The sequence below is a fragment of the Larimichthys crocea genome, chromosome XXII, assembly GCF_000972845.2.
Source record: "Larimichthys crocea isolate SSNF chromosome XXII, L_crocea_2.0, whole genome shotgun sequence".
Taxonomy (NCBI): domain Eukaryota; kingdom Metazoa; phylum Chordata; class Actinopteri; family Sciaenidae; genus Larimichthys; species Larimichthys crocea.
In genome coordinates this window covers 2668337-2681686 of record NC_040032.1, presented here as the reverse complement: position 1 = coordinate 2681686, position 13350 = coordinate 2668337, and the positions used below count along the sequence as shown (strand labels likewise).

Here is a 13350-nt window from a genome sequence, read left to right as displayed (position 1 = left end):
TTTGTTTAAAATAGGCCAAAAATGTTATCATTATTATTATTATTATTATTATGGTTGAAAAGAAGTGTGCATTTAATGTGTCCTACTATTTTACTAAATCCACATTATTCATCCTGCTAAAAATATATTTTACTCCTGATTCCTGCGTATTATGCGCACAAATCCAAATCCATGACAATTATCTCCTTATATTAACCAAAAATGTCTTTAAAAAAAATATAGAAAAAGTTTCCACCGGAATCCTCCACACCACCCGAGGTTGTGTGATTTTCCCAGTGAGACTTGTGGACTTGTTGTCAGCCAGAGGATCAATACTTTGCAATTGCAGGGAAACGTTTGTGGCTCTTATTAATATTCTCTTTGATGTTGAGATGTGATTAATAAGAGTGTATAATGTTTTTTTTTTTTTGTTTGTTTTTTGGCAAAGGGGTGAGAAGATATTTCTGTTAATTATCATGCCTTTCCGTGACATATTTGTCTGGATATTCAGCTGAAGTTTCATCATTAAAACCACATTATCAAGCCGTCTAAGAATGAGAACGATGAGGTTCCTCAAACGCACCACACGTCTGTGTTTCTGACGTAAAAGTGAGGTTAAAAAAGAGAGCGTGTGAATAATTGATCTTTGTAATACCCCGTATTGATATCATAACGTTACTCGCTATGTGGTAAGTTGAGCTGAAGGCTCGTGAGCGTTAGCGGCATGTGGAGACTGAGGGCACCTCAATTATTCAGCAGCAGCTCAAAGGTATATTGCGTTTTCTCATGCAATAATGGAGATGTGCTGGGCCAATTTGTGCATTATGTTTAATATGAAAATGAATCAAACCTGATGCAAATTGATCTAGAGTTAAAACAAAAAAAAACAAAAACAAATAGAAGTAAAGGCAAATAACCTCAATTTAACGGGCTGAAATGTGTATGTTGGAGTGGGGATGTTAAAAAAGAGAGGAGAAGAAAGAAAGAAAAACAAAAAAAAAAAGGAGAGAGAGATGGAGAGAAAAGGAGGAGGGGTGAGAGAGGGATAGAGATGCTTGAGATGTTTTCATGCAGGGAAGAGCATTTTGACAGAATGAGGTTCCCTTTAATTGCTGAAGTATGCATGCACATGCAGTACATATAGTCTTTCACACACACACACACACACACACACACACACACACACACACACACACTCACAGGGTGGGAGCGGAGTGAGGGAATGTGAAGGGAGGGGGTGGGAGCCCCAAAACACCCCAAACTCAATAATTCATCCAGTTGCCAGATAGCAACAAATGTGACCAGAGCGAAGGGAGACAGCTACCTCTATTAGTCACCTTCTATTATCATCAGAAGCCAAACCAGCTACTGCTACACACACACACACACACACATACCTGGTCACACACACACACATACACACACAGAGTGAGATTGTGTTACTCTCTGGAAACTTGAGGCCGGGGTGATGGATGTCTTTTAAAATGTATAGCAGGAGATGCTGTCCATCTGTAGCTCCTGTTCCCTTCTCCTTTCTCCACACTTTGTTGTGTGAATACTAATATTTTTTTCCAGTCAGATGACAGCAAACAGAGTGCTTATATAATTAATAACGCTCCCTCATGCAAATACTGGATTAAAAATATATAAACACAGCAAATTATACACAATAGTATATAAAACAACTGAAAAATATGCTGCTCATACTTAATAATTATCAGATAGTATAACTGATCTCTGACCAAGGTCTGTACTTTCTTTTGCTTTTATACTTTTTTTTGTACTTACTAAGTATCATTTGAATATTTTTTTTTTTTACTTGTAATGGAGTATTTTTAAAAAGCGGCATTACTTTTACCTCAGTGAATGATCTTAATACTTCTTCAACAGGAAAAAAGGACATACTGGCACAATAGTGTCACATAGTTGTGAAACAATTAATTACAATTAATGAGTCTAATGACAGAAAACCGATCAATAGAAACAATTTGAATAATAGATTAGTCATTTTTTTCAGGTCCAGCATCTCAAAGGTGAGGTTTTCTCCTTACGACATCATTATTAAAGAGATATTTTTATTCATAAATATGATTTTTAGATTTTTATTTTTTATTTATTATCATTTTTGTGTTTTGGATTGACATCTCTTTGTTCATAGCCTGTTAGTGACAGTTGACATCATTTAGTCAAATAAATAATCAACATATAATGGAATGAAAATTAAAATAGAACTCACTAACGGCTGCTAAGTGCTTTCAATAATTAGAATAATTAGAATAAACTAAGTGACTTGTGAAGCAAAATCTTGGCCCATGTCGCTTTTTACTTACACATTATAAAATAAACCAAATCATCAAAGATTTATGAGCTAAGCAATACTTGTATGAAATGACGGCACCCTCCTCTTCACCCCAGATCTAATCTGATATTTCACTAAGCAGCAGCTCTGCAGAGAGAACGGTGAACCTCTGTGACGGGGAAACATTTAGAGTCTCATAGTCTGTGTGTGAGGTCAAGCTGTCTGCCAACTAACACACCATGCATTATGCAGAGACTATTGAGATGTGCGCGCACACACACACACACACACACACACACACACACACATACACACACACACACACGCACGGAGAATGCGTGCACAGCGAGAGGGAAACAGTGACATCTTTCCTCTAGTTATGATAAACTGTGTGCTTCATAAGTCAGCGCTCTATCATTTTACCTCTCTGCTGAAGTGTGGATTTTTGTTGGAGTTCCAAAAAAATATAAAATAAAAGAATTCAAAGAGGGGTGCACAGAAACTCACTTATAGGCAGGCACTTGTTTAATTTATTCAGCGGGTCTGAAGAACAGTATTATACACCCCATTCATTATTCAAGTCTTCTCCATTATCAAAGTGCCCAGAGAAATAAGATTAACCCAGCCAGAAATAACTGACTGTGGCGTGATTTTTTTTTTCTTTTTTCTACAAAGCACTTAGCTGGTCAGGTGCAGGTCTGTGCCCAAAGTCAGATTATAGTGTATGAACATATAATCACCGCACAGTCTGCGGAACATAATAATCCTCTCTAAGAAAATGTGGCTGTAGTGTAGTGAGATGGAAGGAGATGGGGAAGAAAGGAAGAGGAGAGGGGAAAGGAAAGAAGGATAGAATTGTTGGAGGGAGAAAAGAGTTGAAGAGGAGAAGAAGGAAGGAGAGTGATCACAGCCAGAGAGAGAAATGAGGAGATAGGAAGGGGAGGAGAGAGTGAAGTTTGAAAATGAAGGAATTAAATGAGGTAGGAAGGAAGGAAGAGAAGATGGAAGGAGGGGTGGTAGGATAGAAATGAAGAAGGAAGCTAGAGAAAAAAAAAAGAACAAAAAAAAGAGGGGATCACAGAAAGAAATAGTCTAAATCCCTAATGGTCGACGTGTCTGTCATCCTGACTGTCTGGATTTAGTTCTTTTCATATCCAACTTGATCATGTCAAGGTGAGTGTGTCCCTGCCGGCCCTCGAGCGGTTTGAGACTAAATTCCTGTGACAGCAGGAGCACCCAGAGGACCCACGGCCGAGGAGAGAGGAAGTAAGAGGAGGCTACACAGGAGGGACAACATCCAATCCAAAGTCCATTTGCACAGCTTGTTAATTAGCCCTTCACTCCGCCTGCTTTAAATATGATAAGATACCACAGTTTGGCTTTTATATTTGACATGGAATCATCTGTTTGGAAATATATATGCTGTGAGCTGCTCCTTCTTATTATTATTCTTGTTTCATTTACAAACTTATAGATGCAAAATTGTCACATTGCTGCCACCCACTGTTAAATGTCTCCACTCCACCACAGAGTTTAGGAAAAAAAAAAAAAAAACTAGTGGCAGATGAGAACTGTATGTGTCGGCAGACCGAAGAAATGATTTTGCATAACTAAAATAAACACAATATTAGGTAGGAAGAACCCTATAAAATGTGATGGACAGTGCATTCTTTCTTTATAATATTGAAAGTACAGTATTGATAGAAATGTACAGCACAGTGGGTTTTTCTGACCAATACAGCAACTTATTTAAATTCTGCACACACACATCACCTGTGTGGTTCCTCTTTGGTAATATCAGATGAATAATTAACACTTTATGAATAATAATTCTGCTGCTAACATAGTAGTATATAGGTCAGAGTCAAGTAAAATGATACTAAATCATAATGTCGGATGGAAACATCTACAGATAGCACATTCTGCATCGAGAGTGAAAACCATGTAAACAAGGAAGTGAAAAGCAGCTTGGTGTTGACACACTCTGTCACACTGCCACTGACAGGACACTGACTGAGGGCACACGGGAAAATAACAATGTCTTCTCTCTCTCTCTCTCTCTCCCTCCCTCACGGGGCTGTGCTTTTGAAGACAGACATGAAAACTGAGCCAGGCCACAGTGGGGCCCCTGAAGCAGGTCCCCTGGCTGATGCAGCCACCCGCCCCTCCCCACGTCTGTTCCCACCGGCCCCGAGCCCTGAAGACAGCCCCGAGGCTAATCGACCAGGAACACAATAAAGAAGCAGCAGAGGCAGCCAGCGCTCAGCGTGCATGTCTGCGTGTGCGCACATCAAGAGGACGAACATAACAACATTTATCAAGACACTCTAATAATAGTCGAATATTAGTGATGATCCTGATCAGTTACCCACCTACAGAGAGTTATGTTTATGCGATGCTGATTAATGAGCAAAGACTTGAACTGAGCTGAAGGCATGATACAAACTGGATCCAATCCGATCAGGTAGAAGAACAAAGCTGGTGTGATATGGTTGAATAACGGGTCAGGTTAGATTGCCTTGGGGTGATTCAAGCTCATCTGCATACTTGTAAACATTCCCGCATGGGGTTGGGATTGGTAGCCTTGATAACAGATCTAAACAAATCTTATTTTATCCTTTAATGAGGCCACTTGATACTACTAGTAACACAGATGACGTTAAATGACTTAATTAGAAAATATAACTATGGGCTCCAGCCCCACCGTTACCCTGATGAGGATAAACAGTTACAGATAACGGATGGATGGACAAAAAATAACTGTATATAAGAGTTGAGGTTGTACCCGATTATGATATTCATGATTTATCTTTCTGCATCTTAAACTGTCTGTCATTTAATAAAAAGCCGAACCCAAATTGTATGATTGCACAAAGGAATGATTTAGAGAAATGTAAAAAAAAAAAAAAAAAAAGAACTGTCCTGCTCGAGGGCACCTCAGCAGGGCAGCTTCTTGTTCCCCCAGGGACTTGAACCTTGACCTTTTGGTCCAAAGGTTGTCCTCCATATTCATGACAGCCAACTAGAAGACATCAAAGTGGCGTGTGCTTTTAACATGCATTCAACAAATACTTATTGACAACATTAAACGCTGCATACATGTTAATGCATGAGTAATAATACAATTAGACCAATCAGCCATAACATTATGACCACCTACCTAAAACTGTGTAGGTCCTCCTCTGCCAAAACAGTCTGGACAGTATGGACTCCACTAGACCTCTGACCTCTGAGCTGTCTGGCACCAAGATGTTAACATCAGATCCATTAAGTCCTGTAGGTTGCGAGATGGAGCCTCCATGGATCGGATTTGTTTGTCCATCCCACAGATGCTCAGTGTGCTTCAGAGGAGAATTTGGAGGCCAAGTCGACACCTTGAACTTGTTTCGGAACCATTTTTGCGATAATGAGGTCACTGCCATCAGGGAATACCATTTTCATGAAAGGGTCTACATGGTCTGCTATGGTTATGCTAAGGTGGGTGGTGCATGTCAAAGTAACATCCACATGAATGGCAGGACCCAAGCTTTCCGAGCAGAACATTGCCCAAAGTATGCGTCAGACCAGGCCGATTTCTATGGTCTGGTTTTGTTGGCGCAGTGTTTCGGCAGTGCACCATATGCTGCTATGCATGCACGCTGTCCCATATGGAGACCATTCTGCAGCATAATGACTAATCTAACTTTTGATACTACTTTCATTTCCTTGCACTGTGACTTTTACCCTAGTAATGGCTCTGACTACTTCTTCCACTGCTTTTTAATCAGTATATTGTCTAGGTTCATCCTCTTATTACATAAACTAATCTGAGAGTTTATTTGTCCTTTGAAGTCCTTCAAGAAAAGCAGAGGGAAACAAAGGATTGGGAATATTCTAACCGTTCTATAAAAAGCACAGGGAGAGTGATTCTTTTTATTTAGTAATGAGGGGGGGCCACGGTTCAGTAGCACACGTACACACAGCTGAACACCACAGAGAGACCCAGCCACCACCAAGAGCAAGCCTCCCCATAGCTCTCACATTGCATCAAGTCACTGAGTGACAGGTACATTGTCCAAAGCAAGGGGGAAAAGAGTGGTGAAAAATGTTCCTCTCAGAGAGCCCCTCAGTCAGCTCACCACAGCCAGGCAGAGAGCATCTACGCAAATGTATTTCTAAGGGCGCACCGATTGGTTGAGTGCACTATGTGAAAACAGGGTTCTTTAGAAGTGAATGATTTACAGAATGATTAATATTTGAGCGATCATTTGAACCTCTAAACGTTTCTGCCTGGCTATTTCTGTGCACGCAATAAATGACAAATCGTGTGGTTCCTGCTGCTGATCACGGAAGTTACAGTCAGCGCTCACACAAGTTCAAGTAATAATCATCTATAATCCATTTTAAATAAATTAAATGTGCGAAAGTATACTGTGAATTGTACATTATTTTTTTAAAAAAAGTACATGAAAACATGAATATAGATGTGTATAAAGTTTAATTAATATAATGCACAGTATTTCCATTGATGGACAACAAGATTTATTTTTCTGTAAACACCCTGCAATTGTATTCCAGTGCTGTATGATTCCAATAAATATGTCATTAAAATATATTTAATCTCAATTTAATAATTTATATTTATACAAAAATATATAATAATTTAAATACAATGACAAGCTTCCATGTTAAATAACAAATATCACATTGTTTCAGTGATGTTCCAGTGATGCTGCTTAGTTCTCAAGTAAGATTCTCCGCTGGGTACAGAGCTTGACTAATTTCAAAACTCTGGATATTTTAATCATTTCACCTGTTGTCGTTGCATTTTCACACTGCACCTGGAAGACAAGAAATAAGGTCAGACCTTTTTTCTTTTGCCCGTAGAAAGAGTGTGGTATTACAAATATTTATATCATTTGTATCATAGATTTCTGCCACATATGTCAGAAGAAACCAGTTCTTACCTTTCTCGTTTTAATATACATGTCGAAGGTTCTCGTGAGCTGATCCCGATTTGTCTCTTTACAGAAGTTGCGATGGGTATGCAGAATGTTGTGCACTTTGCAGAAAAACCTATTCTGTATGGAACATAAGCAAGAATGCATTTGAGTTTATAAATAAAACAGAAAAATTAAATCTCCAACATAGCTGTGCATTATATGTAACCAGATGATGCAGCAGACCAAGAGGATTTTAGACTTTAAAAGTCAATAATTGATCAGACATAAAACAGGAAAGAACAGGTAATTCTGTGGGCTTATTGGCAAGAGATGTTATTATCCTCCAGTTACTAGTGTTTATTTTGTTTGCTGATCAGAATATAATATAGACTATATGTACTGACTGACCTCAGCAATAGATATAAGAATGATTTTAGACTAAATATTGTAAAATCGTATTGTTCTTATTCCGTTATACGTCAGAATTACTGGCAGTGTAAAGGTCTTGAGACCACATTTGAAATGAGGGAAGTGCAATTTGAATTTTACTTAAAACATACCCATTAAATACATAGATTTGGGTTGTAGGCTTGTCCATAAATTCTCAGGCTGTGGTACAAAATACTGGTGCTGGTTCATAACTGCAACAGTTACATTTCTTTTACCAAATGGCTAAGCACATTAAGTACAACCAGCAACATTTCAAAAACATAAAACTCACCCCACATGAGTTGTTGCCTTCAGTCAGATGAGTCACATCGTCCACAAAGAAATCCTGCAGTACACAGAAGAATAATGAGTTAAGTGAATGACTTAAATAGTAGAAGCTATTGCAAAGCAAGAAAACAGTTAGTGCTCATTGGATGAGCTCTTACCGGAGTGGAAGGCTGAATGCACTTTTCAACCAGGTCATGTATCATCTTAAGGTCAGTCACGTTTTTGTTTTCTGGCTGGTGAGTGTGATGGAGAACAGCTGGACTGGCCAGCTGAGCCACAGCAGAAACCAGCAGAAATATCTTTATTGTCATGATACAAGCTTGTAAGTTGTCGACCTCCAGGTGAAGCTGTTTCAAGACTCTCCTGAACTGATGGCTCAGCTTTTTGTGAAGTTGATGCCGAGATGAAATGATTTATACTTGTTTTACCCACGCTTTGGCGACATCTCTTGACTCATTACAAACGATGCTGTCATTGTGCAGATTAAGATAAGATAAAACTGATTATGATGTGGTCGATGAAAAACAAAAGCAGTAATTTACCGACAGTCACCAGAGATTCTCAGGAGTTAGAGCCTGGGTGTTTCTAAGTAATGACATCATGAATTTTAGAAAATGATTGCCAGTTTTGAAAATAACTAAAGTGACAAACTATTATTTCTAGTTGTATAACACAAAATCCCAAAGCATCAATGTTTATGACAAAGTTAATTACAATTAAAATTACAGTGCAATTGTCATAACACTTAATTTAAAAGTTTTTTTTGTTGGTTTATTTGTTTTAACTCTGTTTTGATGGCAGAAAGCAGCATAAACCACTAAAGTTCAATGGACTTTGGCTGCCTCCAAACATACCTCTTATTTTTGTTCATATAAATGCACAGTGATATGAGCAAAATGGCTGGGCAGTTGAATATAAATAAAGGTTCTGGAGATTAATATTATGGTGGCTGCAAAATGTGTGAAGGCTGTATGTTGAGTCAGCGTTTAGTAGATCTGTTCTGGGCTGCTGTAGAAACATGGCGGTTCAAACATGGTGGACTCAAAAGTAACAAAAACATAATGACTCTCATTCTCTGGTGATTATACACTAATGAAAACGAAGTTATGGATACATGCAATTTCTGCCATATTCCATAAATAGTGTCCCCCCAAATCCTACACACTGGATCTTTAACAAGTGACAGTATAAAGAATGGATTGCATATGCGTGACATCTCCCATATGTTTCTGAAGAGCCATTTTGAAGCTCGAAATCTGTGACACCAGCCACTGGCATGTAAACAATCCTGGCTCTTTCGCTTCTAGTTAATCTAAAAATCGGCAAAGAAGGATCATCTGCGGACCTGAGGAGGGCTCTGTGATGGACAAATTCAAAATCCAAAATATGTTACTCTTTACCATTAAAAAACAGGTTTGATCAACAAATCAGTTTACACTGTATCAAATGATTTTATATAAACGTAGAACCATCATGAAGTCTTATGTAAACATGTAATTCCTGAACAAAAGACTACTCTCTGCTACACAGTGACAGTGACTGCATAGTTTTAGACATATCAGCAAACGTGTTTTCCTCTATACTAAGAATCTTTTTGTCTTTTATCTAGTATGGTCTCTAAAACTGAAAAACCCTCATGTGGTTGACGCAGACATAAAAAAAAAGATAGAGGGGGTAGACAACTCCCTATCAATCCATCTAACATCCTGACCACATGAGTTGTGACCTCTAATGCGCAGGATATGACTAATGACTTTACCTAGCAAGTAAAGAAAAAAACTCAATGGAAATAATTTGGTCAAAGCTGGAAACATTTGCTGTAGAAACTTTTAAGACTTAACTTAATTGGTAGACAAAGTTTAAGTTGAGAGCAGGAACTAAACCTACCTAAGGCCTATACCAAAAGAAACAACAAAAAGACAGTTACTAAAACTTCCTAAGGTTAACCAAAAACAACATGGTGACAGGGTGACAAGATACAAAAGTGCATTTAAATCAGCTGTGGTTGATCAGCACCTATGCAAAGATCCTCACACAAAGACAGGAGGTCACACTCCAAGTCAGAACAAAACAGAAATGTGTCACAAAACACAGGTTCAAATCACATATTATTAAAATGAAATTTGACAAAAACACCTTTTCACTACTGATGGAATAACGTACTGATGAACAACTACAAGTGCATCATGAACTTTAATAAACAGATTATTTTTAAGATAGTGTTACAATCCAACTCTTTAGGAAAAAAGGAAGGAACACAGGAACCTATGAATATTTGGCAGTAAAGTAACTTAACGTATAGCAAGTCAAGTTATAAAGGCAAAGGGGTTATTTCAAACTTGGGTCACGGGTTTATGATATCTGGGAATGACCGTTAGCCAACTGAATACCACTTGCTTCCTCGTCGCATGTAGGAGAACGAGTGGTGGCCACAAAAAATGCGAAAGTCCCTATTTTGTCCCAGTGTTCAGTTTGTCCATTCTGGGCTACTGTAGAAACATAGTAATTCAACATGGTGGACTGTGGCAGCGGACCCACAGTGTCTGTAGAGTAAAGGCACAACAAATATTATAAGACTATGGTTACTTTCAGGTGATTATACATTTATAAGTGTTCATTTTGTCAAGTCAAAGTCAGGTCCAATTGATTTCAATGCACATTTCAATTGTGCTGCACACACACAACAAATACAAACAAATACAAATAAAAAATATGACCTGAATACATACAGAAATACAGACAGACAAAATGAATCATGAAGATGATTCATCTCCTTCTCACTCACTATCACAAACATACTCATCAAACTCATAGTGAGAGAGAACAAGACAGATGCAGACAGAGAGACACAGACAGTAGCTGGGTATAGACATGAGAGAACAGGCAGATGTAAACTGGCCAACATTACACACATAAGCTAAAAAACATCTGAAAATGTAAATCTGTGAAGACCACTTTTATCAGAATTATCTGGTCATAAACTCAGCTGGGATTAAGGTGATATACCTGCAAGTTTTCTATTAAATGACAAAAAAAAGTGACAAAAAGTTTGATTTTTTTCCAGATAATGCATTATGAATTAAAATTCAAAACAATTATGCAGCATTATAAAAGAGCCGAAGTCATCCCACTGTCTTTTATTTTGCAAGTCTGGCAAGATGAGTATTCATGAACCAGTTTTTTTTTTTTTTTGCACTTTGATTGAGACAAGATGGCTTTAACTTTGGGAATTTGAGTTAGAAAATAACAGTGTTTTCTAACCTGGTTCCAGACGCAGAGATCAGTCTGAAGTGGATCTCGTCATCTTCCTCTGAGCTCTAGCGCCTACCACAATAATTTCAGTCTTGATTTTAAACTGCAGGAAATGAAGGCGTCTAATGTGACAAAACTGACAATGTAAAAGTAAAAGTTACTGTCTTTGTCAGCTGCTCGGCAACCAAGTTACACATAGATAAAATATTTAGGATGAAAGCAAAAGAAAAGGAAATGATCAATGAACTAGACGTGTCATTTGACTAGTTTTTTTTATATTCTTATTACTGCATTTGGTTTGATCTATATTGATATAAACACATATCTAATTAAATTCGAGAGCACCAAAGACAAGGCCAAAGGTGCAGTAAGTAGTTTGAAAAGCTGAATGAGTAAACACTTGACAAAAAGGAGAGCTTCATCAAAAACAATGTGATAAAAGTATATCTTTTATTTCAATGCTGCATGAGAGGATTACAATAAATATATCATTCAAATACAGAAAACAGCCATAATATATTTATATTAACACTCTGTTAAATACAATAAAACAGTGAATATGAAGGTGTATTTGATAGTGCTCATATGAGGATCACAACAGCTTTTATGTTTTCACTTGGAAAGCTGTTCATGAACCTTCATGAAGTTGCTATAGTGATCGCTGTGCTGACTAAAAACTGCTAACCGTGCAGATGAAACTAAATATCGGTTAAACGACTATTTATTACATGTTTGACATATTGAACTGTGCTGGGTGCTGGACAGGAAATGAACACAATACCTGTACAAATCTGCAATATGTAATCGCTCCAAAAAAAAAAAACAATCCATAAAGAAAAAACGACTTATTTTAGAGAACAAATCATACAATAAATTCTATATTCATATCCTCCAATAATTTGTTATTTGTCATTGAAAAAATGAACAGTGAAGTGAGCTGATGACAGTTGGCTCACATGTCTTTGGAAGCCCCATTTAAGTTCCTGTTCTGGATACAACGCATGAGGTGTCCTATGAGTACGGGTATTGGTCTTTCCTCTCTTGAAGGCACCATGTCCTTCAGCAGCTCTGTACAGTTAATCTGAAAGACAAGAAATCACAAAGGATCAGTGGACATTTAAATAACGTTCCTCTACATTGCTCTGCCGTTGCTTCATCTATCTAACAAGGTACAGCGTGTGTGAGACTTTAAACCTTTGTAACGCAGACTGGACCTCTTTTGGCGAATATGTCAAACGAAATTCTTACATTTCTGCCATCGACGTATGCCTCCAGGTTCCTCACAAGCCCCTCCTCCTTCTTTTTGTCAATGATATTGTGCTTTTTTCCGAACTTGTTCAGGATATCATGCACTTTGCAGAAGAACTTATCCTGTATGGAACAGAAGCAAGTATGTATTATATAATATAGTAGCTTTTATGAACAAACCATGCACACATAGAAAAATATGCTAAATGGCTGTTGCTACTTTTCCAACCAACATCAACACTTGAACTATGAGCACTTTACTCCAAAGACAGAAACACTCACATCGCATTTGTTTTTGCCTTCAGCCAGATGTGACACATCCTCCACAAAGAAAGCCTGAGGAAAATAGATAATTTAGTACTTTAGGCAGCTTTCTACTGACATTAAATATAAACAAGATAATGCAGCAACAAGTCAACAAGCAGTAAAACAGTGTTCCTTATCAGATGAGTTCTTACCTGAGCGAGAGATTTATTGTAATTCTCAGCCAGGTCAAATATATGGTTCAGGTTATTTGGGGATTTCTGTTGATGAAGAGGATTGGTCAGAGCCGGATTGACCAGCAGTACCAGAGTGGATACAAGCAGAAGCATCATCATCTTCCTGACACAAGCTCGTCTGGCTGTCGACCTCTGAGAGAAGGTTTGTCAAGATGCTGTGAATTGATCACTCAATTTTCAGTAGGCAACTTGTTCTGCAGTCTTGGTTGAGAACACTGAGAAGATTTATAGTTGCATTGCCCACGCCCTTGACGTTTTTTTTCCCGTGATAACAAAAAGAAAGAAAAAAAAAGAGTGAGCATGCAGCTTTAAAAGATAAGATTTGCTTGATTAACCTGTGGTTGATGTGTGGCTTTACCAAAACGAAGCTACTTCTCTGAATTTAATCTACAGGGCTGGGTGGCATACAAAAAAAAAAAAAAATTAAAAAAGA

At 37.9% G+C, this 13350-nt stretch overlaps 1 protein-coding gene across 1 annotated transcript; it reads right to left on the bottom strand.

Annotated features, from left to right (window-relative positions):
* Positions 1-12086: 12086 nt before the first annotated feature.
* Positions 12087-13319, bottom strand: LOC113744351 (uncharacterized). The gene is made up of 4 exons (XM_027273581.1): positions 12876-13319; positions 12700-12753; positions 12418-12540; positions 12087-12250 (listed from the first exon to the last, which is right to left on the bottom strand). The coding sequence occupies exons 1-4, from the start codon at positions 13014-13016 to the stop codon at positions 12122-12124; spliced, it is 447 nt and encodes a 148-aa protein (XP_027129382.1). The 5' UTR covers positions 13017-13319; the 3' UTR covers positions 12087-12121.
* Positions 13320-13350: the final 31 nt, after the last annotated feature.

What these genes read in the sequence shown, in the direction of transcription:
- LOC113744351 (XM_027273581.1), bottom strand. Translation starts at nt 13,016, where the DNA reads ATGATGATGCTTCTGCTTGTATCCACTCTGGTACTGCTGGTCAATCCG. An exon ending in AAGGCAAAAACAAATGCGAT is followed by an intron (nt 12,541 to 12,699) that starts GTGAGTGTTTCT and finishes TGTTCCATACAG; the next exon opens with GATAAGTTCTTCTGCAAAGT. An exon ending in CATACGTCGATGGCAGAAAT is followed by an intron (nt 12,251 to 12,417) that starts GTAAGAATTTCG and finishes CTTGTCTTTCAG; the next exon opens with ATTAACTGTACAGAGCTGCT.